This window comes from Fundulus heteroclitus, chromosome 19 (assembly GCF_011125445.2).
Source record: "Fundulus heteroclitus isolate FHET01 chromosome 19, MU-UCD_Fhet_4.1, whole genome shotgun sequence".
Taxonomy (NCBI): Eukaryota; Metazoa; Chordata; class Actinopteri; order Cyprinodontiformes; family Fundulidae; genus Fundulus; species Fundulus heteroclitus.
In genome coordinates this window covers 1,989,035-2,015,392 of record NC_046379.1, presented here as the reverse complement: position 1 = coordinate 2,015,392, position 26,358 = coordinate 1,989,035, and the positions used below count along the sequence as shown (strand labels likewise).

Below are 26,358 nucleotides of genomic sequence, written 5' to 3'. Positions count from 1 at the left end.
ATGTAATTTCTTATCTCTAATTTCTTATCATGCCTAGATTTCAACATTTAACTGGTCAGTATGTAAAGTTTTGACCTGACTGGATGAACAAACATTTTTTTATTTTATTTATATTTTCTGCTTGACAACTTTAACAGAGCTATAAGTGATGCTGACACCTTGTGACTCAAATCGGTACAATAGCTGCCTGTAACAATCTAATCTGCCGTTTTTAAACGGTGTGCTGCTGCTGTTGTGAATATTTACTCACACAGGACGGGTCTGTGATGATGTGTTCTGGTTCTGGTTCTGGTCCACTTCTCCTACTGGCTTCCATGTTTGCAGCCTGCTGCTCTGCTTTGGGAACTCTGATGTGATTGGCTCAGGAACCAGGAAGTAAACACGAGCTACACTCTGAACTCGACCATACCTCTAGGCTTGAAAGGAGAAAATGTGACTAAGACATTGTTGATGGAGAAGATCGTCTGTTTATAGGGAATGTTACGTCCATCCTGGGTGACAAATTAGAATGATTTAGGTTGATTTTACAGTAAATATCTTATTTACTTATTGGTCCTTTAAATTCAGGATAAACTGGACATTTGATTTTCAAACAGGGCTCGTTTAAAATGTCACACAAAGAAATTAAAGAATTTACAAACTAAATAAAGCCTTCAAGGTTTTGTGCTGTAAGGAATTTAGCTTTTATCTAAAAGATGGCAGTCATCCAGAGCTCCTCCTACTTTGTCCAGATACCAAAAATAAGAGAAATGGCCTGAAAACTGAAGCCAGTGTGAGGATTGTGTTTCAACCTGCAGATGGTAAAACCAACAAAACGTCTCTATTTTTATATTTTCTACTCAAATGTGAGTAGAAAACACTTTGAGTGTTCTCAAAGCTGAAGAAACAAAATCTAGATTAAGTCTGAAAAAGTTTGAAATGAGAAATTTTAGGTTACAAACAGAGAAGCCTTTCAATTGGTCGGTCGTCCAGAACGCTGGTATTAACCTCCGGGTCCAGGGACAGAAAAAGACAGATGCTGACCAATAGAAACGCGCCTAGGCTCCGCCCTTCAGATGAAGCCCCGCCCTTCAGATGAAGCCCCGCCCTTCAGAGGAAGCCCCGCCCCCAGACGTGGAGACACGAAACGTAGCGAACGCGATCTGTGTTTTGAAAAGAATTCATAAAACTTAAAAAAATTTAAATCTGAAAAAACAGATCTAGGTTAAATTTTGCACGCATTGTAAATTACTCTGAAAAACTTTTTGTTTTGATCAAGAAGTTTTAGAAAGTTTAATTTTCTCTACTCGCAACATTAAAGAAATAAATATCTTCCCCATAGCCTGACGACACTGGAGGGTTTGGCCGTGGGGAAAGTTGTTAAAGTTGCAGAGTTCCTCCTTTTCATCTAAAAGCTGCTGATAAAAGTCAAATTTACCATCAAAGTTTATCTCTAATCTTAAATTGTTGGTTCTCCTTTCCCCATCCTGAATGGACGTGACATTTCTACGGTATGAACAACAAGCCTTCTAACGTTTTGTGTCCCTTCCTTCAGCGTACGGCGCCACGCTGATCGAGCACAGCCTGATCCAAGCGGGCCTGCCGGGCTCCCTGAAGGTCGGCGGTGAAGCCGATGTGGCCGAAGGTACGCCGGCACCAGCGGCAGATTTCCTTTTCTCGCATGCACTCTGTTAACGAGGCGTATTTGTTTTTGCAGTTGCACCTCGGATCCTGGAGGCCCTGCAGGTCGCTGAAACGTACATGGAAAGAACAGAGAAATTTAGCGGCAAAGTGAGTCAGAAATGTCACAAATGTCAGTGCATGTTGTCGGGATTTCATGCGACAGCAGAGCCCAGTTTAGCTCGTCGCCATCAGGAGTTATTTCAGGGCTCCTGCCGTTTCTACCAGAGACGGAAACGTTTTAACCGCTCTTCTCTTTAAAACCGCTCATCGGATTAATATCAGTTTTTTAAATCCTGCCACTGATTCCCGTCCAGATTTAGGTTGGGGACTTTGACTAGGCCACTCTGACCTGACGGATAATCATTCATCCAAATGTAGCTCTGGCTAGGGCTGAACGATTTTGGAAAATAATCTAATTGCGATTTTTTTTTCTTAATATTGCGATTTAATGCAATTTTTTTCCAATTTAATTTATCATGTATTTTTAAACATATACAAATAACAAATCATTTTGTTTCCTCGCTGTGCGGATTAGTTGCTAAAAGACCCACAGCATCTAAACTCAGAGCAGAAATGATTGCGTTCTGCCTACAATATATTTCAACCAAAATTGCAATTTTGACTTTTCTCTGCATTAACCACAAGCAACAAAAAATGGCCTCTAAATAAAGATGTTTGTAAACAAGGAATATTTAAAACAAGAACTTTTAATGTTTCTATTAATCAGAATATTATTCAAGAGAACAGCTTTTAATTGATTTGGACATCAATCCTTGTTGAACATAAAGTGCAACCAACAAGCAAGTCTATGTATTAAACTGATTGACCAGTACTTAATGCTATGTATGATTATATAAACTCTAAAACAAGTAATAAAATTAGATTATCTCACTGCTGCAACTGTCTTCCCTTCCATGTGGAGGCAAACCCACTTTAAACACATTACTGACACCTAAAGGACGCGTCTGATTCCCTAATGCGGTACCGCGCGCGAGCTATTTTTAGAAACACAACGTCACAATGACGTCACATCACGTGGTACGCAGTGGGGCAAACTTTTGAAACCCGCCGCTGCTTTGCTTTAAAAGAGACGTGCGTTAGCCTAGGTTTTACTCGGTAAACGACTGCTTTTTCCAAATCTAAGACCATGGTTTTTAAACATTGTTGCTATGGAACGGGCAACAGCGACTCGAGGTACGCTGATCGGCCGCATATGAAGGATGTTTTCTTCAAGACTGCCAAGGAGAAATGTGTACGCTTGGTACACCGGTGCGGTCGGCCTACACAACAGTTCAACCCGGAAAAAGTTACCAAATTCACGTACATATGTAGCAAGCATTTTGTCGGAGGAAAGGGCCCAACCGAAGAACATCCTGACCCAATTCCAGCGACATCAAGTCAAGGTAAGAGTATTTTGGTGGCCGACATGTTAATAAAGTAGCGCCTGCTACCATGACAGCATATAGGCTATCATGGTAGCAGGCGCTAACATGATAGCCTGCTACCAGGATAGCTTACTCAAAAACATTTCAAATGAGACAAACATTAAACATATACCCATTCCTGGACGGTGATTGCAAACAACAACAAAAAAAAAACGGCCGACGCTGCCATGATCGCCGCGCAGGAAAAAAAAACAAAGCTTACCGTTCATCAACTCGGCCAGTTTTCCAGTCTTTTTAAGCCATCGACACTCAAGCCATCGTTTGAGCTGAAGGTTGGTGTGTTCTTCGACAGTTCTACCAGTAATCCGTGTGCCTGGGACATCGTCTTGGGAAAGTTTAACAGCTGTAAAGTCGGTCATATCGCTGTTTCTGTTGCGCTTGTAATAGCTGGGTTATCCGTGCTTTCTCTCCTGTATGCCCTACCTAAGCGGCAAAAGGGGCGTTGCTCTTGAGACGGTGACGTCACGTGCGCGGTACCCCATTGTTACATAGCCAAAAATTGTAGACCTCTGCGATTTGGAAATTGCGTTTTTTAAATCGCGATTATATTGAAAATTCGATTAATTGTTCAGCCCTAGCTCTGGCCGATTTCACGTTTTGATTTGTAACAAAAAAAGTTACAAACCGTGTTTCCTTTTCCTTCTACTCTACTATCACGTCCTAGTTCCTGTTGTGCTGTCGCATAAAATCCCAATAAAATGCAGGAAGGCTGCTGTGGAGATTCTCCGTTTCATCCTCCTAAAGTCTTGCTCTGCTCTAATAAGGGTTACATCATTCAGAAGAGAGAGAAGAAGCCGAGTTTAACTCCAGGAAAGCCCAGCGAAGAGCTCCTCACGTACGTCTTGGCCTGTGACCCGGCAGCGGTCGGCACGTCTCTCCGGATGCTGGTCTGCAGGATTAATTTGCTCCGGTAACGTCTCTCCGCAGGTACGACGAGTTCCACCCGTTCCTCTTCGCCCAGCATGCAGCGAGCCCTTATTTGGAGTTCGAGACGTTCGACAAGGTGAATATCAGCCTGAGCGCTACTGTCCTGTCCTGAGGAGAGAATAATGACAGAGACACGTTCCCGCAGGCGGTGGACGAGTTCTTCTCCAAGATGGAGAGCCAGAAGATCGACATGAAAGCCTTGCAGCAGGAGAAGCAGGCGCTGAAGAAGTTGGAGAACGTGAAGAAGGACCACGAGCAGCGGCTGGAGGCTTTGCACCAGGCGCAGGTAAATCACCCACACCTCGTCTGCAGGAAGGAAATGTCCGGCCTGATCTGACTGACGTGTGTCTAACAGGAGGTGGACAGAAGAAGAGGAGAGCTGGTGGAGATGAACCTGCCTGTGGTGGAGAGGGCGCTGCAGGTGGTGCGCAGCGCTCTGGCCAACCAGGTGGACTGGACGGAGATCGGCGTCCTGGTGAAGGAAGCCCAAGCCTCCGGGGACCCTGTGGCCTGCGCCATCAAGGAGCTGAAGCTGCAGACCAACCACATCACCATGCTGTTGAAGTGAGCCTCCGTCTGAGACCACGCCCACCTGGTTTACACCCGTCAGCCCGTCATCGTTGTTTCTGCTTTCACAGGAATCCCTACGTTTCTGACGAAGACCAGGAGGAGGAGGAGGAGGAGATCAAGGTGGTGGAGGAGGAGAAGGGAAAGAAATCCAGGAACAAAGACAAAGGTCAGGACAAGAAGCTGCAGAGGAGCAAGGTCATGCTGGTGGACGTGGATCTGGGCCTGTCGGCTTACGCCAACGCCAAGAGGTGGGTTTGAATTCAGGGAGCCGTTTGAAAGGGCCAGGGTGGACGGAGTTTAATTCAATTTTATTCATATAGCACCAATTCATGAAACACACCGTCAGGACCATGAAGAGGCGCCAGAAACATTATTTAACCGCTGGTGCAGAGTAATAACTTATTATTATTATTATTATTATTATTATTATTATTATTATTATTATTATTATTATTATTATTTATACAGGTATGCTTATTGAGATCCAAGATCACATTTTCATGTAACCCTGTTGTAATAAAAAAATAACAAGAACAGTAAAAATACAAGTAACCAAAACATTTGACTCAATCATTAATTTAGCAAAGTTGTGGGCTAAATACCTCCATTATTTATTTATTTGTGTTTTTTTTCGTATTCAGGATCTGCATGGCAGGTTTAAAGCAGTTTTCATATAAAAACATTAAAACAAAGGCTCAAGGCCTTCCAGGGTTTTCTACAGCATCAGGATCCAGAGGCTGATTTCTGATCTGTGGCTTTAATGCTTTGATCTCCTGATACTGAATTTGATTTCTAATGAAGAAAGTTTTTCTCAAGAAGATAAAAGTTCAGCATCCAAGACCTCTTGTTTCTGTCCATTAATTATTTATGACAGGGTGTAACCGTTCTTAAAAACTGACATAAAATGGTTATGGAGTTCATGTTTTTAAATCAGCGATCGGGCTGGTTAGCAGTCAATTAAATTACATTTTATTTATATAGCGCTACACATCATCTCAAGGTTCTTTCTAAAGTCAGCTTCCATCAGATCCTCCATGTTGGTGAGAAAGTTTCCTCTCTAAGGAAACCCAGCAGGTTGCATCAAGTCTCTCCAAGCAGCATTCACTCCTCCTGAAAGAGCGTAGAGCCACAGTGGACAGTCGTCTGCATTGTTGATGGCTTTGCAGCAATCCCTCATACTGAGCATGCATGAAGCGACAGTGGAGAGGAAAACTCCCCTTTAACAGGGAGGAGAACCTCCAGCAGAACCAGAACCAGGCTCAGTGTGAACGCTCATCTGCCTCCACCCACTGGGGCTTAGAGAAGACAGAGCAGAGACACAGAAAGCACAGAAGCTCACATTGACCCAGGAATACTTTCTATGTTAGAGAAGACAGAGCAGAGACACAGAAAGCACAGAAGCTCACATTGACCCAGGAGTACTTTCTATGTTAGAGAAGACAGAGCAGAGACACAGAAAGCACAGAAGCTCACATTGACCCAGGAGTACTTTCTATGTTAGAGAAGACAGAGCAGAGACACAGAAAGCTCAGAAGCTCACATTGACCCAGGAGTACTTTCTATGTTAGAGAAGACAGAGCAGAGACACAGAAAGCTCAGAAGCTCACATTGACCCAGGAGTACTTTCTATGTTAGAGAAGACAGAGCAGAGACACAGAAAGCACAGAAGCTCACATTGACCCAGGAGTACTTTCTATGGTAGAGAAGACAGAGCAGAGACACAGAAAGCACAGAAGCTCACATTGACCCAGGAGTACTTTCTATGTTAGAGAAGACAGAGCAGAGACACAGAAAGCACAGAAGCTCACATTGACCCAGGAGTACTTTCTATGTTAGAGAAGACAGAGCAGAGACACAGAAAGCACAGAAGCTCACATTGACCCAGGAGTACTTTCTATGTTAGAGAAGACAGAGCAGAGACACAGAAAGCTCAGAAGCTCACATTGACCCAGGAGTACTTTCTATGTTAGAGAAGACAGAGCAGAGACACAGAAAGCACAGAAGCTCACATTGACCCAGGAGTACTTTCTATGGTAGAGAAGACAGAGCAGAGACACAGAAAGCACAGAAGCTCACATTGACCCAGGAGTACTTTCTATGTTAGAGAAGACAGAGCAGAGACACAGAAAGCACAGAAGCTCACATTGACCCAGGAGTACTTTCTATGTTAGAGAAGACAGAGCAGAGACACAGAAAGCTCAGAAGCTCACATTGACCCAGGAGTACTTTCTATGTTATAAGGTAATAGCGATCCGTTTCTGTTCCTCTCAGGTACTACGACCACAAACGCAGCGCTGAGAAAAAGGAGCAGAAAACCATGGAAGCTGCAGGCAAGGTGGGGGAAGCTGCTCTTTCCTTTATTTCTGTGGCGCTCTGGGGTTCCTCTGCGCGCTCGTTGAAAGCGTCTGCAGCTTCAGCAGCAAACCTTTAGACGCTCTGCCTCCCAACGTGTGTGCAGGCCATGAAATCTGCTGAGAAGAAGACCCATCAGACCCTGAAGGAGGTGCAGACGGTGACCACCATCCAGAAGGCCCGGAAGGTCTACTGGTGAGACAAAGTGAAGTACATGACGCTGCAAAAGTTATTCACACCCCTGCAACCTTTTTTAGGCAGGTTTGATGTGGCGGAGCTTCACAGAGTTCTGCAGAATTGTGAAGTGGAAAGAAAAAAACATTTGTTTCTGAGCTGAAATCCAGGAAAAACCTGGTAGAAAACCTGCAGGAGACCTGAGACAGAGGTGGAGGTTCTCCGTCCAGCAGGAGAACCAGCCTGAACCTGCAGCCAGAGACATTATGGGATGGTTTAGATCAATGCAGATTCATGGGTTAGAATGGTCTAGTCAAAGTCCAGACCCGAATCAAGATGCTCTCCATCTGACGTAGAACAGGCAAAGGCTTCAGTCTCTAGGTGTGGAGGCAGAACCCAGCAGAACGTGCTCCTACGATTTATTAAATCAGCCTGGCTGAAAAAGTATGCAGGCCGCACTTTTCAGATTTTCCTGTGTAATGAAGATTAAAAACTTAAAAGTTTTTCCTTCACCCTCCCAGTTCTGCACCACTTTAAGTTGTTCTATCGCATAAAATCCAGCAAAACGAGGACATCAGGGGGTCTTAACAGGGAAAATTTATTAATTAAAAAGTAAATTCATTAATGAAAGAATTGTGAATTATCAATGTTTGGAGGGTTTTACACACTACTCCCCCCCCCCCCCCCCCCCATACACACACACATAATGTCTATTTTCAGAATAATTATTTTTTCATGTTTAGTAGTGATTCTTTCAGGCTGTGGAAGTTAAACTCAAACTTACTAAACGATCCAAAACAAAAGCTAGTAGAAGAAAATATTAAAGAAAATGATACTGATACTAAAATTATGGTATGGGACGCTCTAAAAGCTGCAATGCGAAGGAAAATAATCTCAACTTCTACGTACATGAAGAAATAAAGAAAATAGCAGAAATAAAAGGAAAATTTAAAGAAATTACAACTAGTGGACAGCAATAATAGCAACTCAACTGTAAAAGAGGAAATTAATCAACATCCAACAAAACATTGACCTTTCTGGATGTTTCGGGACAAAATGTGGGGTGTGAATACTTTTGCACGGCACCATAAATGCGCGGGAGTTTCTGCTGGAGGTCCCTAATTGGTGGTTGTTGGGGCAGGTTTGAGAAGTTCCTGTGGTTCATCAGCTCTGAGAACTATCTGGTGATCGCAGGCCGGGACCAGCAGCAGAACGAGATGATCGTGAAGCGCTACCTGCGGGCAGGTAAGAGCAGAAGAAGAAGAAGAGGAGGAGGGCGTGTCCTCTGAGCACGCGGCGCTAACTGCTCCTCCTCTCCTCCAGGGGACATCTACGTCCACGCTGACCTACACGGAGCAACCAGCTGTGTCATCAAAAACCCGTCAGGTACTCCGCGCTCCGCCGCGCCTCACGTTCACCTTTCTGTTCCCGCGCTGAACGTCGGTGTCGCTCCGCCGCCTCCTCAGGGGATCCCGTTCCGCCGCGGACGCTGACAGAGGCCGGCACCATGGCCGTGTGCTACAGCGCCGCCTGGGACGCCAAGATCATCACCAGCGCCTGGTGGGTGCACCACCATCAGGTCAGTGAGAAGCCGAGGGCAGCCGGCGGCGTCCTGCTTTTAGCGACGAGATTTAAAACCCCCGCTTTATTATTTCATTAATCCTGAAGATAAAAGCGTGTATTTGAGTTAGAACATGCAGCTCATCTTCTAGAAGCTCTGACTCCTGGTGAATTCCCCACAAAACGGCCTTTTCTTCAGAACCGCCGTTGTTTGTGTCGCCTTTTATCTGCCGACGTTTTTCCTTCCACTCAACTTTCCACCAAAACGGGTCTTGTGCAGCACAGCGGCGTCTCTGGCTTTCAATTTTTATGCATAAAATTACAAATAAAGTCTCACTAATAATGTTCATTAAAAGATTCACATCAATGAACTAGAAAGGACAACCAACACTGTTGACACACACTTTGCAGCTGAATGTAAACTTTTTTTTTACTTTCTTTTATTTTACTATATTTTAATCATATTAAACACTTTGCATTGTCCTTGTACTGAAATGTGCTACACAAATAAATCTGCCTTGCCTGGATGCTCCCAGACTTTCCAGCAGAACGTAAACGTAACATTTCCAGCGTTTTGATTGGACGATCCCAGCTTGTGCCCCACGTCTGTCTACTGGGAGCGTACTGGGCATGCTCACTGCGACTTTAGATGTTCATTATTTAAACAAACGCCTTAGGAGGATTTAGCCTCCGAGTTTGTCAGTTTTCTGGCAGACTTACATATATAGACACAGAATTTTATGGGTAAGAGTATCAGCCTTTTTTACAATAACGCCCAAATGTGGTTGGAGTTTCTATCAGAACCGTCAACATGAACGGAAACAAACACCTGAAGGTCCTGTGTTCTTCTAATCAAGAGGCAGCTGTACACTGCAAAAACAGACCTAAAAATTAGTAAAATGTTCTTAAAATGAGTGTATTTGTCCTTGATTTGAGCAGGTAAATAAGATTAAGATAAGATAGTCTTTATTGATCTCACAATGGAAAAATTCACTAACTTTTATCTGCCAATGGAATAAGATTTGTGCACTTAAAATAGGAACAATTCATCTCGATCATCTTATTTCAAGTGCTGGATGTCTAATTATCTTATTTTAGGGGTTAAAATACTCATTCCGCATTGCAAAAACGGATCTAAAAATATGTAAAATGTTTTTAAAGTTAGTGTATTTGTCCTTGATTTGAGCAGGTAAACAATGGAATGAGAATTTTAATCCCTAAAATAAGATAATCAGACATCCTGCACTTGAAATAAGATGATCGAGATGAATTGTTCCTATTTTAAGTGCAAAAATCTTAATTCATTGGCAAATAATCTTATTTACCTGCTCAAATCAAGGACAAGTACACTAACTTTAAGAACATTTTACTTATTCTTAGATCCGTTTTTGCAGTGTAGAGCTCAGGTACGCTTTAATTACAGGAAAAATGCTTTTCTATTTCCTTTAGATGTGAGAAAAAAAGTGTTTTATGGTTAAAAATACGATTTTTAAAAGGCAAATAAATAAGACTTGCTGCTTGAGGAAAATGAATCTTGTTTTTCTTTTGTCCAGGTGTCTAAGACGGCTCCCACTGGAGAGTACCTGACCACGGGAAGCTTCATGATCAGAGGTACGTCGCTCTATCGTCTGCGTACGTTAACGCGTCTCCTGCGTGACGTTAGATCTTCTTTCTGCTCCTCAGGGAAGAAGAACTTCCTCCCTCCCTCCTACCTGATCATGGGCTTCGGTTTCCTGTTCAAGGTAAGCGCCGGCTCTGATCGCCTCGGCCTGCCTGGGTCCGTCGGCTCTTCATGCGTGGCTCTGGTCCCCCACAGGTGGACGAGCAGAGCGTGTTCCGGCACCGTGGCGAGCGGAAGGTGAAGACCGTGGAGGAGGACCTGGAGGAGGCCACGTCCAGAACCGCCGAGCTGCTGGAGGAGGGCGAGGAGCTCGTTGGTACGGGACGGTGGAAAATAGTTTAATTACTTACAGCTTTCTGCTTTTCTTTTGGTCACACTTAAAGGTTCTAGATCATCAAACACATTTTTATTATCAGTTCAATTTTAATTTTATTTATATAGCACTAATTCACATCATCATCAAGGCTCTTTCCAAAGTCAGACTTCATCAGATCCTCCAGGTTGGTCAGAAAGTTTCCTCTCTAAGGAAACCCAGCAGGTTGCATAATGTCTTGAAAAGATAAGTAACTAAACACAAAATGTAATTTATCAGCTTTGATTTAAGCTTTGGTACTCTGTCGAAAAGCAAATCACGAATCAAATGTGATTAACATCGTTTTCCAGAAAAATACGTTTGAGTTCCCAGTCCTGCAGAATCAAGAGAACCCGAGTTCACTGCAAAAAGGGAACTAAAAGTAGATAAATCCTCTTGAAATTTGTGTATTTTCCATTGATTTGAGCTGGTAAATCAGACTATCTGCCAATGGAATAAGATTGTTGTGCTTAAAATAGGAACCATTCATCTCCATTCCTCTTATTATATGGGTTGAAATTCTCATTTCATTGGCAAATAATCTGATTTAGCTGTTTGAATCAATAAAAAGCAGGTTTGAAGTGGCCTAGTCAAAGCCTGGGTAGGTCCAGCTGAGATCCTGGATTTAAACGCAGCAGCGGCGTTGAAGACCAATCAGCTGGGGAAGCGACCCGCTTTCAGGTTGAGATTACTTCTCCTCAGAGCTCCAGGACGGGTCCAACGGCTGTTTTCCCACCGTAGATGAAATCATCGTTTAAAAAAAAGAAAAAAAGAAAAAAAAGTCGTCTTCTGATATTAAAAATGAGTTTCATGACCTGAAACGTTAAAAGTGTGACAGAAAGGGGAAAAGCCAGAAGAAGTTTATGCTCCAGGTAAAAAGCTGCTGGACTCGTTTCTGTCGACGTTCTCAGGCGACGGCAGCAGCGATGAGGATCAGGGCGAAGGACGAGCAGAAGAGATGGACGCCGAACCCGACGCCGCTGGGCCGCCGTCAGAGCCCGGCGACACGGAGAACGGGGACAACGACGACGACAGCGGCGTGGAAGACGAGTTGAGCTTTCCGGACACCACCATCTCCCTCTCTCACCTACAACCTAACAGGTAACGTCTCGTCCTCATGAGGACGTCCGTCTTCCTCCGCATTCACAACCAGGAACCAATCAGATCCTCCCTCCTCATTCCTAGGACCGCGCCCAACCCTGGCTTCAGAAAGGAAACGACCCCCCAGGCAACGACCAGCCTCTTGTTCTTCTCTCCAGGCTACCTTTATATTACCTAATATAAGTTAATTATTTAGTTTCTATAATTTTATCCCTGCAGGCTGAGGCGGATTCACAAGGGAGGAAACACATGAGCGCCAAGCAGAGGAGGTGAGCAGCAAAGGTTAAAGCAGACGTCATCGCCTTCAGCGCCAGGGGACGGTTTTTGTGAGACAGGCTATGGCAAGACCATTAATATTTAAATGATAGACTGGATATGAATTATTGATATCTGCAAAAATAACTTTGTTTAGACAAATTCTTATTCAAAATGTCTGTAATTAGATTCTGGTTAAAACTCTAATTTCAGACATAGTAAGATTCAAACTGTTTTGCCATTAATGTGTCGTTTATCATCATAGATGTCTAATTTAGTTTTGATTGGTCAGAATGACATTAAATATATCTTAAATCAAAATTCATACTAGTCACAGTGACATTACGACTAGTCAAAATGACATAGATATATAATGGTAATTCAGGATAGTTAAACATACTGATTAAATGTTAAATCACTTGCCATATACTCTAAATATCCATTGAGCAGAGCGGCTTCATTGCTAACCAAAGTCGTACATTTTAACAGATTTTTGAGCGCATTGTACCACATAAAATCAGTCAGTAAGCAACACTTTAATCATAGATAAGGCCCACCATCACTTTTTGAGATTTAAGGATTTAAAGTCTGCCTTATAGTTTGGTATAATATAATAATACGGTAAATTAAGAGCTCCTGGGGAAATGTTGGGATTTGTTCCTCAGTGGCTCCAGAAGGTCTGAACTTAAAATGCTCGTTCAGGTGAAAATAAATAATTTATCTATGTTTTTTTTCAGCAAGCTCTTTTGTCTTCCTCATAATTGAGTTTAAAACCTTCATGGATAACGTTTACATATAATCACCAGTGGAGGGAAACTAACGGTCAATAAACTATCCAACGGCTTGATCATGATTTAAAAAGTCCACTTTAGGCCAGAAAAACTGTCCAACTGCTTTAACAATATGAAAGGAATAAAGTCTTATTGGAATCAGACTTTTTTTAAAACTGAATTTTAATCCTGTGACATCATGCATGTGATTCTTTAGTTTTGTGAGTTGACCTCCTGGTGACAAAAGCCAGAGCAATAAGTACTAGAAAGAGTTGAGCAGCTTTTAGCCAATCATATCGCCCCCATTTGATCATGTGACAACAGTGAGTTGGGCAAAGGTGAGTCTTGAAATAATTTGTGGCAAATTTTTGCAGGTGAAATGAAAGTAAAGCATAAAACACGAGCATAATTTCAAATGATAAAAATGCAGTTATAAATTCAATCTCTAAAAAAGTCAGACTATATTTCTTCCAAATATTTTATATATATATATATTTAAAACAAAAACGGCGTCTTTTTCCTGCTGTTTCCTAACAAGCTTTACTTTGTGTTCGTCTGTCGCATTAAATCCCAATAAAATATGTTAAAGTTGGTTGAAAAAAAAGAAAGAAAAAAGTTTGAAGTCGTTGATTCAGAGATTTTATTTTAGAGAAGAGAAGAAGAAGAAGCAGAAGCAGGAGGACTGCGACGCTGAGGAGAAGGTGGAGGTTCCAGCTGCAGCTCAGGGGTCCAAAAGTGGAGGAGGTCCTTCTCAGCCGCCTCTGAAGAGAGGCCAGAAGGTGAGAGAAAAGCTTCCTGCTTGTGTGGACCAGAACCAGAACCAGAACCAGAACCAGTGTCATTAAGCGGGGCTTCCAGGATGAGGTCATTAGTGTTTTACTTTGTCTCCAGAACAAGCTGAAGAAGATCAAGGAGAAGTACAAGGACCAGGATGAGGAGGACAGGGAGCTGATGATGCAGCTGCTGGGGGTGAGGAGCACCTTCAGGTTCGCTTCTCCACCTCGGCCCACGTCACTAACCCATCGGCCTCTTTCCTCCCTCTCAGTCTGCCGGCTCCGCCAAGGAGGAGAAGGATAAGGGCAAGAAGGGGAAGAAGGGGAAGGGGAAGGAGGAGCCTGCCAGGAAGCCGGGCCCCCAGAAGCCGCCGCAGAAACCTCGGCCGGTGGCGCCCGCAGCGACGAACCCGCAGCTGCACGGAGGAGAGGAGGAAGAGGAGAAGCCACCTGGGGAGCAGCAGGAGGACAAGGTAGATCCCCGCTCAGGATGAACCGGCGTTTGTTTTCCTACTACTCACCGGTGCTGTCATCTCCTGCAGGAAGACGAGGCGGACCCGGACAACCCTGGAGCAGAGGTGGGGCTCCTGACTCAAGGTGAAGGTGCTTAACGATCACGGAGGAGATCTTCACCTCGGCTTGTTTGTTAACGACAGGAAGCGGAGAACCTGCTGACGTCTCTGAGCGGCCAGCCTCACGCCGACGACGTGCTGCTGTTCGCCGTCCCGGTCTGCGCGCCGTACACGGCCCTCTCCAGCTACAAGTACGTGTCCCCCCCCCCCCCCCCCCCCCCCACACCTGTCCTCTCAGACCCCGAGCCCCTCGCCCACCGCCTAACGACTCCTCTGTCGCCCTCAGACACAAAGTCAAGCTGACGCCAGGCTCTCAGAAGAAAGGCAAAGGTAGGAGCGAGCCAGCCGGCCGCTGGTCGTAGCACAACGCCCACAGCTCAGGTGTTGATGCCACGCCCTCTGCTTCCTCCACCAGCTGCTCGGACCGCCGTGCTCAGCTTCATAAAAGCCAAAGACGCCTCGTCCAGAGAGAAAGACCTGTTCCGCAGCGTCAAGGTAAAGAAAAGCTTTCACACTCCTCTTTTCCACCGTCTGTCGTCTCAAAGCAAACCTCGTTTGTTGTGGGACGATCCGTCTTTCAGATTTATCAGTGAGAATGCTGAGTCAGCATTCTCACTTTTTGTTTTCCTGTTTTTCCTTATTATTATTCCGTCGCAGTCTAACTACTCCTCCATACTTCAACCAGTTTCAACAATTTTGGTATCGAAACGTTCGCCTCATTTCCGGCATGACTGCTTTATCTCATGGTTATGCTAACTTTTATACTTTTTAAAATATTTCACTTTTTGTGCGATATGTTTTTTTTGGTTGCTCCCATTCAAATCAATGCAAATTGCTTCATTCTTCAAATTCTTCCAATTCTTATTCTTCAAACTCTTCAAAGTCCTTTAAATTTTTCAAATTCTTCTCAATTTTAAAATTCTTCAAATCTAATTTCAATGTTTTTCAGATACTTTTTCTCTTCTGCAGATTAGCATTCTCACTCGCTATTACGCAGGAACAGCTTTTTCTAGTTTTATTTATTCAAAAGGAATAAAATTCCTTTGAAGGTGGAGAAACGAGCAGGGTGCCGAGGCAACTCTGGAGGAGCTGCACAGGTCTGCTGCTCACGTAGGAGGTTCTGGACACAAATTTGACATTTGCGCCCAGATTTAGTAGCAAGAAGTTTAATTTCTGCTGTAATCCATGAAGACGTGGGAGGAGCTGCTCTGAGAACGGGGGGAGGGGTTCTGTTCAGCAGCAGCAGAACCTCCCTGAACCCACAGCCAGAGATAAATGGGATGGTTCAGATCAGATCAGTTTCATGGGTTAGAACGGCCTAGTCAAAGTCCAGATGCCAACTCAGCCTGTGGCAGCATCTGGAAATAAAATTCAATCTGACTTTATCGGGCCAATGCTAGGGCTGGGCGATATGGATTAAAAAATAAATCTTCGATTTTATCATACCAAATCCGATTAATCGATTTTTTTTCCCCTCCTTTTTGTTTCATAAAAAGAAATTAAAGAAATTATTTTAAAACCTTGCTTTTATGTCAAGCATTTCGTCAGGGAGTTGACCTGAATTCAAAGTGCAACTAAAAACAAGCTGTGAAACATGTAAAACAAGATGGCAGCCGTGCCATTATAAACAATGAAAATATAACAAAACATTTGCTGCTAGTGGTTTTACACATTGAGCTAAGAACAGGCTTCACTGCACTTTTGAACTTCAAACTAAGTTAAAAAAAAGTAAAGAAGTAAATGAAGTACTTCGTATTATGGTTAAAAAAAGTTTCCACTTAACAATATTTTGACAATAATTTTGCCTAAATATATATTCAGCATCACATGCTGTTCTCTTCATGGAAACCCAATGAGTGTATTGGCAAAATAAAATCCAGATTTTCCAAAAATGAAATCTTAAAGAATTGTAAATTCGAATTAATCGATTAAATCCATTTATCACCCAGCCCTAGTCAATGCATTCAGATGTGCTGAAGTCCAAACTGAGCACCAGAACCAGGAGGAAAAGACGAGTTTCTCTGAACCAAAATCTGTTCTTAAAGGCGGTTCTGGAGGTAATTGGGGGTCCAACCCGGTACCGCTCGGCTGGTTGTTTCTTTGTGATCTGAACCTTTTTGTCTGATTTGAGCAGCGCCTGCTCTGCGGTTCTGTTTCTCCTCCTCTCTTTGTTCCGCCTCAGGATTCGGACCTGTCCAGAAACATGCCAGGGAAGGTCAAGGTGTCGGCGCCGAACCTGTTGGCCGCCAAGAAGAAGTGAAGGCCGGGCGGACCCGAACGGGCCAAGTTCTGCTGCTTTAACGGGTCGACCACGACGCCTGTGACGGAAGAAGAAGTTTAATTGATTGTAAAGATGGAGAAAAAAAAAAAAAAAAAAACTGCAGAGATTTTATTTTCTGTATTTTTATTTGAATACAAACTTGAATGAGCAACAATTCAAAGAGTCATTTTTGTGCACACCACGTTCTGCTGAGGTCCGCTGTGGTTCTGATCCGATCGCCGCCCGTTCACACATTCCTCTGAGCAAGCTGGCAGAGATCAGGTCAGAACCAAACCGGGCCTTCCCGTCCACTTTGGACCTTTTTAGTGTCGAGACAAAAAAAAACGTATTTACACACAGAACACGAAACGTTCAGTCTTCCTGGGGAGCGGACCCGGTGTCGGGTTCCTGAGGGGATCAGAACCAGAACATCCAGTAAAATTATAGAACATGAGCGTTTAATTCAAAACAGACAACTTTTTAATTTTAAACTTATTTTATCTCCGCTGACAAACTAAACGCTTAAATGGATCCAGCGCAGCCGCCTTATTCCCCTAAACATCAGAACCGCTCAGAACTCGACCCGGTTAAATGGTTTGGGTCGATCTGGGTCGGCCTCTGAAGCTCCGCTCTAAGTCATCAGGCTGAACGAATCAAATTTGCTGGACGTCTCTAAATCGGACCCTAAAAACGCCCAGCGGTGCCGACGGGCCCAATTCGGACCTTTCTGGAATTGCAGGCCACAGAAAAATGGGCCCAACCGGGCCGCGCTGGTTTATACAGCAGAACTATTGGACCTTTAACTGAACCCGTAGCTGTCGGGACGTTGGATGCAAGAGGATCCCAGTCGGTCCGAGCCGAACCAGAACCACCGGGACCTTTTCGTTTAAACTGAGACACCCGGGGGAGAAACCGCCGCTCGCTCCGTTCCTCACGGTAAACTTTTTACACAAACTCCCGACCCAATCAGAACCGGCCCGTGACTCCTGACGCGTGGTCCGGTCGGACCTGCTCCGGGTCCTACGAGCCCAGCGTGTTGACCCGGGACATCCTCTGCTTCAGGCTGTGCAGCAGGTGTTTGGGCAGGCAGTCCCAGTAGCCAGAGAGCCGCTCGCTGTGCTGCAGAACCGTCTCCATGCAGAACCTGAGGAGAACAGCGCGGTTAGAACGTCCCGCCGCCGGTGAACGGAACCGCTCCTCCTGCGGCGGGACGTTCTAAAACGCTTAACGTGAAAAAGCTTAACGTAGGAAATCAGCACCAAATTTCGCATGGCCATATCTTGTCATGAAGACTTAAGCCTGTCAAAAAAATAAATAAACCGAAATCCGACGATTATAGAAGATATCTCACGTTAACGTTAGTCTATGGCGAGAAAAAGGCTTAACGTGGTTCAATGTACTTAAACAATGCTCAGTGATCACCAAATTTCTCTTATATTGCTCCTCATAAGCACATGAAACTATCAAAAAAATCGAACCCAAAGTCCAATTATTATGGACGTTATATGACATTAAGTATTTCATAGGCATGGAGGCTGGCTATATGAAAGCAGAAACGCTTAATGTTAGATTCAATTTTATTTATATAGCGCCAAATCATGAAACATGTCATCTCAAATCACTTTACAAAATCAAGTTCAATCATATTATACAGATTGGGTCAGATTATACAGATTGGTCAAAAATGTCCTATATAAGGAAACCAGTTGATTGCATCAAAGTCCCGACAAGCAGCATTATGAAGCAGATAACGTCCATAATAATTAGACTTTGGGTTTGACATTTTGACAGTTTTATGTGCTTATTAAGAGCAATATATAAAAAATTTGGTGATCACTGAGCGTTGTTTAAGTACAACGAAACCAGAAAGCCAGAAAGGTTCTGTACTGTACTTTATCCTGTACTGTAATTCACTGCAAGGTATCCTGTAGAGTTACTGCAATATTTCTGAGCTGTGTGAAAACGACATTTCGTTCTGTATGCACTCTGTGTATACAAAATGACAATAAAGAAAGTCTAAGTCTAAGTCTACATTAAACCACGTTAAGCCTTTTTCTCGCCATAGGCGCCAATGAAGAAGAAAACGTTAATGTGAGATATCTTCTATAATCGTTGGATTTCAGTTTTTTTTTTTTTGACAGGCTTAAGTCTTCATGACAAGATATGGCCATGTGAAATTTGGTGATTCAATTCAATTTTCAATTCAATTTTATTTATATAGCGCCAAATCATGAAACATGTCATCTCGAGGCACTTTACAAAATCAAGTTCAATCATATTATACAGATTGGGTCAGATTATACATATTGGTCAAAAATGTCCTATATAAGGAAACCAGTTGATTGCATCAAAGTCCCGACAAGCAGCAGTCACTCCTGGGGAACCGTAGAGCCACAGGAAGAGTCATCTGCATTGTACATGGCTTTGCTGCAATCCCTCATACTGAGCATGCATGAAGATGATTCCTCGTTGTTTTCCTACTTTAAGCCCCGTTAAGCGTTTTCACGTTAAGCGTTTTCACGTTAAGCGTTTTAGAATGTCCCCCTGCAGCTTCGCACTCACCGGACCAGAGACTTGGGCTGGACGTTGAACAGCAGCAGCTCGTTGCTGTGAGCCTGTGGGGGAGAGAGAAGAGAATCGTGGATGAGCGGCGGCGCCGAGCAGCAGCAGCGGCGGGTGGAGACGCGGCGCGGCGCTCACCGCTCTCTGATGGGACAGCAGGTTGTTGGCGCAGCCTCCGAACACAAACACCTCTCCGTCCGGCCCGGCGCACGCCGTGTGCCACAGCCTGCGGCACAGAGGCACGTTTAGCTGAGGGCGCGCCTGCAGAGCGGCGCCGCGGCGGCTCAGGCTACTCACCTGGGGCTCTGGGCGTGGCTGTGCTTGAAGGGCCTCCATTGGTTGCGGCTGACGCAGTAGAGCCAGGCGTCACCTGGAAGAGCAGAGCAGAGCGTTGCTGCAGCGGGCGGCTCAACGCACACGGCGGCCGTGCAGGACGAGCGCAGACTCACTCAGCGTTTCCCTGTCGGTGGTGAAGCCGCCGAACAGGAAGATGTGATCCGGTGACACCGGCGTGAAGGAGTGCCAGGACCGACCCACAGGACCGTGCTGAGGAACACTCCTGCAGGAAGACAGAGGAAGAGCGGCTGGAAGCCTGAATACGTCTGCAGGATTTTCACAGAAATCACCTTCTAATGCCGACCGAGGCTTAAATCAAGGTTTCATTTCTCGTCGGTGGTATACTGAGCAGGAAAGTGGTCACACCTGAAGCTTTCCACACTAAAAACAACCATTAATGCATTTTACTGAGATTTTATGAGACCAAATCAAAGATCCACTTTTATTTTATTTTGAGCAAATAAAACCGGGCTTAGTAGAACCACCTTCTGCTGCGGCTCTTTGGAGTTTTGGCTCCACCGGCTTTGAACATCTGGATCCAATCAGAACATCTGAACCAGGAGTGCCAAACTCATTTCTATATTGGGCCACTTTGGTATCATGAAGTCATTAAAAGGGCCGGTTACATGCATATAGACGATACTTTTTGTTTCATAATTTCTTTCCAGTTTGCATATAAATATCTTAAAAAAGAACAGCAACGTAAAAATAGCACCTTAGCCTCAGTTTATCTGCAAAAAAAGTTGATTTTGTGATGAGTTACACGTTAAACTCGTCATTCTGCATCACTTCTTCTCTTTCTAGACATTTCTGTTTTTTTTTTTTATGTGTTGTGGGGAAACTGGCACCTAGTGGCAGGATGCTGTTACTACACCGTAAAAAAAAAAAAAAAAACATTCACTACAGGAGGCACAGTTTTAACCACTTTATGCAGTCTAACAGGATATATGCTACCTATGCACCACTTTGTCTTGGTCTGTCGCATAAAATCCCAATAAAAGTTTGTGGTTTCAAACTAATGGAGCAGGAATAATTTAAGGGAAATGAAAAATTATAATTTGATTTTTTCCCGTTAAAAAATTAATTCCTGATCCCCATGTAGGACATTACCACAGATCTAAGACATGACTTCTGTTCCACTCCTCTCTGTACACTGCAAAAACGGATCTAAAAATAAGTAAAATGTTCTTAAAGTTAGTGTATTTGTCCTTGATTTGAGCAGGTAAATAAGATTATCTGCCAATGGAATAAGATTTTTGCACTTAAAATAGGAACAATTCATCTCCATCATCTTATTTCAAGAGCAGAATGTCAATTTATCCTATTTTAGGGATTAAAATACTCATTCCATTGGCAGATAATCTTATTTACCAGCTCAAATCAAGGACAAATACACTAACTTTAAGAACATTTTACTTATTTTTAGATCCGTTTTTGCAGTGTAGAACATGTGATCCCAGCACTTACATTTCGTGCCACTCCCACGTCTCCAGGTCGATGTAGTACAGGTCGTTCAGTCTGTAGTTCTGGAGAAAACAAAAACCCGGTTTGGGTGGATTACAAACATTTAATGACGATACCGAAACTCAAAAAAGAAGTTGTGGACAATTTTTAGAACAAAAAACTACAAGGAAACGAGTCAAAATGGGCAAATATTTCACCTACAATGACTCCCAAACATTTAGCATTTCAACCCTCTACATTTTTAAACTCAAATTTACTATTTTTATCCAAACAAGTCCAAATATTCGCAGTAAATCTACAGAACTGGGACGGAGAATGATGACTTCATGATCTTAATCTCGCCCTTTCAGGTAATAAAACACAAAGTCTGAACCCAGACGCGTGTTTTCTTACCTTGAACCGTCCACCGAACACGTAGCCTCTGTTGCCGACTGTAGCGCAGGCGTGAGCTGCTCTGGGCGACGGCGTGTTGCCCTGAATCAGGCCCAACCAAAGCAAAAACAACTAAATTATTCTCTATTAGCTAAACCCATATGAAAAACGGGAAAATATATACAAATCCGACATTAGAGTTCCTGTTCTGGTCGATAACGGATATTTAGTAACATTATCGGACCGGTACCAGCGCTTCCCTACAGGAGGAGAGGCTGCTGGGCGGCTCTGACCTGAGTGATGGGTTGACTCCAGGTGGAAGTCTCCAGGTCCAGGACATGGATGTGGTTGTTCCAGCCGCGCCCAGGACTGTCCCACTGCACCAGGAACAAAGCTAGTCAACATCTAAACGGTCCTGCTTCAACACAGCTGAACCCAGGGTGCTTGCTCTTTTTCCAAATTAAAATTCCAGACTTTTTCCAGACTTTTTTAAAACTGATATTTTTCCCCCCAAGACCTTAACTTTATGTACTTGTATACTTGTGTGCCTACTGCCTACTTCATTGGTTGAGATTGTACAAACTGTTTATTAGAAATGTTCATTGAATACTAGCCTATAAAAATTAACAAATGCATTATTCACAGTAAATTATGCTTTTACTGATTAAAACGTTTCAAAACATGAAAATCACAAGTACATGAATTTCACATCAAACAAGTGTTTGATTCCATTATAGGCTAATACAGTACGTGACCAGTTAGTAAAATTATAGTTTTATAGCCTACCTTCCTATTTCTCATTTCACAATGCCTTTGAGTGTACTGTAAAATTCTACCATAAATTTTTTCCCATACTTTATTAAGACTTTCACACAAAATTCAAGACTTTTCAAGGTCTGGTAAACAGTGTTTAAAAATTCCATACTTATTAGGACTTTCAAGACTTGCGCAAGCACCCTGTGAACCCTGATGGCAGCCTGAGAGATTTAAGTCTGATGTGTTGGAGCAGGAACAGACATGCCTGATTTAAACATGACAGCTTGGAGGAAGAAACTGAAGGGTCGCATCAAAGCTCTGAATGAAATACAGCGGATCCTATTATTACAGTTTTAAACCCAAAGAAAAATGGTAGAATTTGTTTACAGACCATAAGAGAGGAGGATTCGTCGTAGTGGAAAGTCCCTCGATGAGATCCCTGTGGAGCGTAGCCGTAGCCGCCAAAGAAAACCAGCCTGCAGAGCGACAGGATGGCGTCATTAAGCCTTCCTGGAGAAACTAAACCAGTTTTCTTCTGCCAGCCACGATGAAACCAACAAACATTAAAGGCTGTAACACGGCCAGACGTGGAGAGGCCTGGTAATCAATAAATTAATTCATCGCACGATAGATTTTAATCACCATTAAAAGAAACCTGATAATTTGTGTCTCCTCTCTCTGAGACGGGAAAGCAAAAGGCTTCAATTAAATTAAATTTTATTTATATAGCCCCAATTCATGAAACATGTCATCTCAAGGCACTTTACAAAGTCGAAATCAATCATATTATACAATATAATACGCAGTACGCTGCTTCTCGTTCCCTCGGTGTAGGACGGGTTCAGTCTAACCAGGATACGTAATTTATTAACAAATCTTGATCAAGAGAAGGTTTCTTAAGTAATTCCAAAAAAAGTAAAAAACAAAGCAACTGGACTTGTCTTCCGTAGTTTGAAGACGTTTCGCTTCCTCTCCAGGAAACTTTCTCAATTCAAAAAGTCTGGAGTAATGTGGAGTATCAAGCTTTATACTACTGCCCAACAAAGGCCTTGTAATGGTTTAGATAACATGCAGATTCAACAGAAACAGGTCCACCCCCTTAGTTTCTTAAGTAAAGTCTTAATAACAGCTACTTTAAAAGCCTGTGGTACATATCCATTTACTAAGGATAGATTAATCATGTCTAAAATAGAGAACGTGAATCGTGGCGGTAGTGGTCCGCTGCAGCCCTTCACCAGGTACCGTAGGCTGCGTCAGGCTAATAGCAGCTAGCGCGTTCCAGACGGGAACTTTACGTTTGTCGCTCTCAGACATCGAGGCTTTTAAAAACAAACAGAGGACGCTGAGCAGCGGCCGGCCAGGCCTATAACACGGTGGGGGAAACCCAGCTTGTGTCGGGTAGGCACGTGCTCAAAGTTAACATGAGAGCCTCATGATGGAGAGCCAGAGAAACGCTGGTTTGAAAAGAAATTAAATTGATGTCAAAGCCAAACACGACCGCTGCAAGGTAGGGGTGGGTATTGCCAAAGAAGTCACGATTTGATTTGAATCACGATTCACATGCCATGATCCGATTCTATCACGATGCATCACGATACTTCAATTATTTCGATGTATCGCGATGCATTGTGATATTTTCACTGAACACTGTTAGAAAAAAATACAGCCATTACCAGTGGCTGACTGGCTGTGTATGATCTGGATAGTGTCTTAAATTGATACATAACTGAAAGCAACTGTATTCATACATAGCTGTATTTATTGGAACAACTTTTGGAGGTATTGCCATGAAAACAAATATTACTGTTACTGGAGTGGACACACTGACAAAAAGTGTTTAGGATTTAGAAAAGTTAAAATACCAAAATAAGGATAACCAGTGTCGTTTACATGGCCTCAGTGGTCCTTTAAACCAATGAAGTTGTATTACACTTGTTTTTGGCTGATGTTCGCCAACCATTCATGCAATTTTATTTATTAATTTTTTTAATTAATAATCGATACTTGGCATCAAGAATCGATGCAGTAGATCGCGAAAATTTGAATCGCGATGCATCGTCATGACGATTATTTTGCACACCCCTACTGCAAGGTGGGAGTTTTTCTGGATTTAAATTAAACGACACCGCTTAATTAAGCTGGTGCATATACTCACGTTATTATGCTCTTATCATACTGGTGTCCAAACGACAATAATATTTATCGCAACACGTTTTAGAAAAATAATTTGAACACGTCACCTGTTCTTGTGGACCCAGCACCCTAGCTTGTCCTTGGAGGACGGGGGAAGTCCTTTAAGATCCCTCATCTCCTCCCACACCAGGCTGGGAGCCCTCAGAGGCAGACGGTAGATCTGGAACAGATAGACCAGTTTTACACAAAGATGGTCGGCACCAGCAGAGGCGCTGCGGTCCGACCCATTCCCCCCCCCACTGCACCCTGTTTGTGTTCCCCCTGGCGTGGTGACCCCCAAACAGGTAGAGGACGCCGTCGAGGCACGTCCCGCAGCTGCCGGACATGGACGTGTGCAGGTTTCCTCCGGCTACGTGCTTCATCCTGCGAACACGTGCGACAGTGAGAGGAGTTCACAGAAACCAGAACAGCGTCCCGTACGGGTGACGACGGGGTTAGCGGACGGTTTTTTATTTCCTCACCATACTCCCGACTCCATGTTGTAGGTCCAGACCTCATTTCTGGGCAGATATAAATCAAAGAAGCCGTGACTTTGGCCGTTCTGGTGCAGAACGAGATTAGGAATTAAAAACCTGAGAGAAAGGCACGGTTACACGTAACGAAAACAAACCCTGGGTTCTTACCTTGTATCCGCCCCACACATACATGATGTTTCTGTCAACTACAGCAATGTGACCACTGCGCTCAGCCGGCGTGTCCAACTCGAAGGACTCGGGCGCCTCGGTGTCCGCCGGGTGTTCGTCCTCCACCTCATCGTCTTCGTCGTCCTCATCCATGTCCTCGTTCCCGATCCAGACAAAAAATCTGTCGTCTTCCTCTCTGTCCGAGTCGTTGTCGCCCTCGCCGGCCGGCACCTCTCCCGCGTCTTCATCCATGTCTGCTTCTCTCTCTGCCATGTCGCCTGTTGCTCTGGTTCCTGTAGAAAATGGGTTCTTTGTTTGGTTCTGTGCAGCACAAAAGCTTTCATAGCTGGTTAATTAGAAATGCCATCAGCCCGGGTAACCCGCCAGCTCGTAAACCGTAGTTCTGAAACAGCGATGCCTATTTTAGACTTTATCTCTCACAAGTCGTTCAGTTTCCAGGAACTCCTAATTAGCAATTAATGACCTCTTTTCCTCCTGCGGTATAAATACGATGCAACACAAAGACCCAGTTCTCTCAGCCCCTGGTCACAGGGTGGACGAGGATCCGTATTTATCTTTTCCTCACACTCAGCGAGCAGGATGATACAGAGGCACACAATGCCGACACAGCACACTGTTGGTAAACAGCAGCAAAGAGTGGCATACTGTGGTCCCAAACACCCACTGGGGCCATCTAAGTCTTTGTTATGGAGGCTTTTTATTCCTACTTTTACAAACATGAACAGGCAGTCAGGTGAACTGATAAACAAGCACCTCGGCTGGGCATCGAAACACGGAACGACAGCGTGGAAAAGGAGCTCGGGCCCACAGGTGAGCACGGCGGAGGTCCTGTGATGCTGTGGGCCCGTTCCAAAGGGAGACGTGTCGGAGCGAGGCGAGAAGACTGAAATTACAAACCAGGTGGCGTCTGCCAGAGAACTGTAAATGAGACGAGATGGGATCAGGTCCAAAACAGTTGACACCAAAGTGGTGTCAACTGAGAGGTTCTGCAACCCCAATAATTTTATCTTTAGTGTGTTTTCTCTCTTTTTGTCACTCTCCAAATAAATGTACTCAAGCTAAAGCTCTGAAATTGTCATTGTTTTTCCGTTAGATGTCAAAATTCTCCTAATTGTAGTTATTATAAAGCATTTTTAGCCAAATTGACCAGGTTTAGGTGCTTAGAGGCAGAGCAGGGTTAGCTAGCAGCAGCTACACCAACAGCTGACCTACTTCCCAGCAGCTTAAATATTCCGGTCATAATGTCAACTTTAGCTGCTGATTAATGTGGAGAATTGATCGTAAAAACTAAGCCCAGTAGTTCTGATTTAATCTGTAGCGACTTCAGCAACCAGCCAAGCGGCAGAAACTGTTGTTTTCTTTGCTGCTGCTAGCTTTGCAGGATGCAAACATTTCGAGACAATTGGCAACAAGCTAAGCTAATTTTAGCCGCTAGCGCTGATTTTAAGCGAAATTGTAACATTTCTGCTTCTGTTAGCATCTACATCACAACAAACCTACCTTTTAAGATGCTGCGTTGTCCGAAATATTCCAAATAATCCTCAACTGACGAGGTTATAATCAGGACAGAAGGACAACCGGAAGTAACCCACTTTTGAAGCGGAAGTGACGCAGCTCTTCTTCTTCAACGCGGGGGC

The 26,358-nt window shown here is 43.8% G+C and overlaps 2 protein-coding genes across 2 annotated transcripts in view; one reads left to right on the top strand and one right to left on the bottom strand.

Moving 5' to 3' along the window:
- The window catches only part of LOC105929857 (nuclear export mediator factor Nemf), a 20,726-nt gene extending 3,987 nt beyond the window's left edge, over positions 1-16,739 (top strand). Inside the window, exons 7-32 of the mRNA XM_036150397.1 lie at positions 1,535-1,624; positions 1,697-1,770; positions 3,872-3,942; positions 4,035-4,110; positions 4,180-4,320; positions 4,390-4,598; positions 4,673-4,852; positions 6,876-6,939; positions 7,063-7,151; positions 8,272-8,375; positions 8,454-8,516; positions 8,597-8,709; positions 10,244-10,301; positions 10,374-10,432; positions 10,507-10,627; positions 11,575-11,764; positions 11,849-11,891; positions 11,984-12,033; positions 13,439-13,568; positions 13,681-13,758; positions 13,835-14,035; positions 14,105-14,140; positions 14,219-14,325; positions 14,421-14,464; positions 14,550-14,629; positions 16,317-16,739. Coding sequence (XP_036006290.1) covers positions 1,535-1,624; positions 1,697-1,770; positions 3,872-3,942; positions 4,035-4,110; positions 4,180-4,320; positions 4,390-4,598; positions 4,673-4,852; positions 6,876-6,939; positions 7,063-7,151; positions 8,272-8,375; positions 8,454-8,516; positions 8,597-8,709; positions 10,244-10,301; positions 10,374-10,432; positions 10,507-10,627; positions 11,575-11,764; positions 11,849-11,891; positions 11,984-12,033; positions 13,439-13,568; positions 13,681-13,758; positions 13,835-14,035; positions 14,105-14,140; positions 14,219-14,325; positions 14,421-14,464; positions 14,550-14,629; positions 16,317-16,394 — 2,549 coding nt within the window. The 3' untranslated portion in view covers positions 16,395-16,739. The remainder of the gene's footprint in view (positions 1-1,534; positions 1,625-1,696; positions 1,771-3,871; positions 3,943-4,034; positions 4,111-4,179; positions 4,321-4,389; positions 4,599-4,672; positions 4,853-6,875; positions 6,940-7,062; positions 7,152-8,271; positions 8,376-8,453; positions 8,517-8,596; positions 8,710-10,243; positions 10,302-10,373; positions 10,433-10,506; positions 10,628-11,574; positions 11,765-11,848; positions 11,892-11,983; positions 12,034-13,438; positions 13,569-13,680; positions 13,759-13,834; positions 14,036-14,104; positions 14,141-14,218; positions 14,326-14,420; positions 14,465-14,549; positions 14,630-16,316) is intronic.
- Positions 16,522-26,358, bottom strand: klhdc2 (kelch domain containing 2). The gene is made up of 14 exons (XM_036150398.1): positions 26,222-26,358; positions 24,701-24,993; positions 24,539-24,618; positions 24,323-24,440; positions 24,125-24,237; positions 22,276-22,360; positions 21,422-21,505; positions 21,150-21,230; positions 20,760-20,818; positions 19,406-19,515; positions 19,254-19,326; positions 19,095-19,182; positions 18,957-19,009; positions 16,522-17,538 (listed from the first exon to the last, which is right to left on the bottom strand). Exons 2-14 carry the CDS (start codon positions 24,971-24,973, stop codon positions 17,415-17,417), a joined length of 1,341 nt encoding a protein of 446 aa, XP_036006291.1. The 5' UTR covers positions 24,974-24,993; positions 26,222-26,358; the 3' UTR covers positions 16,522-17,414.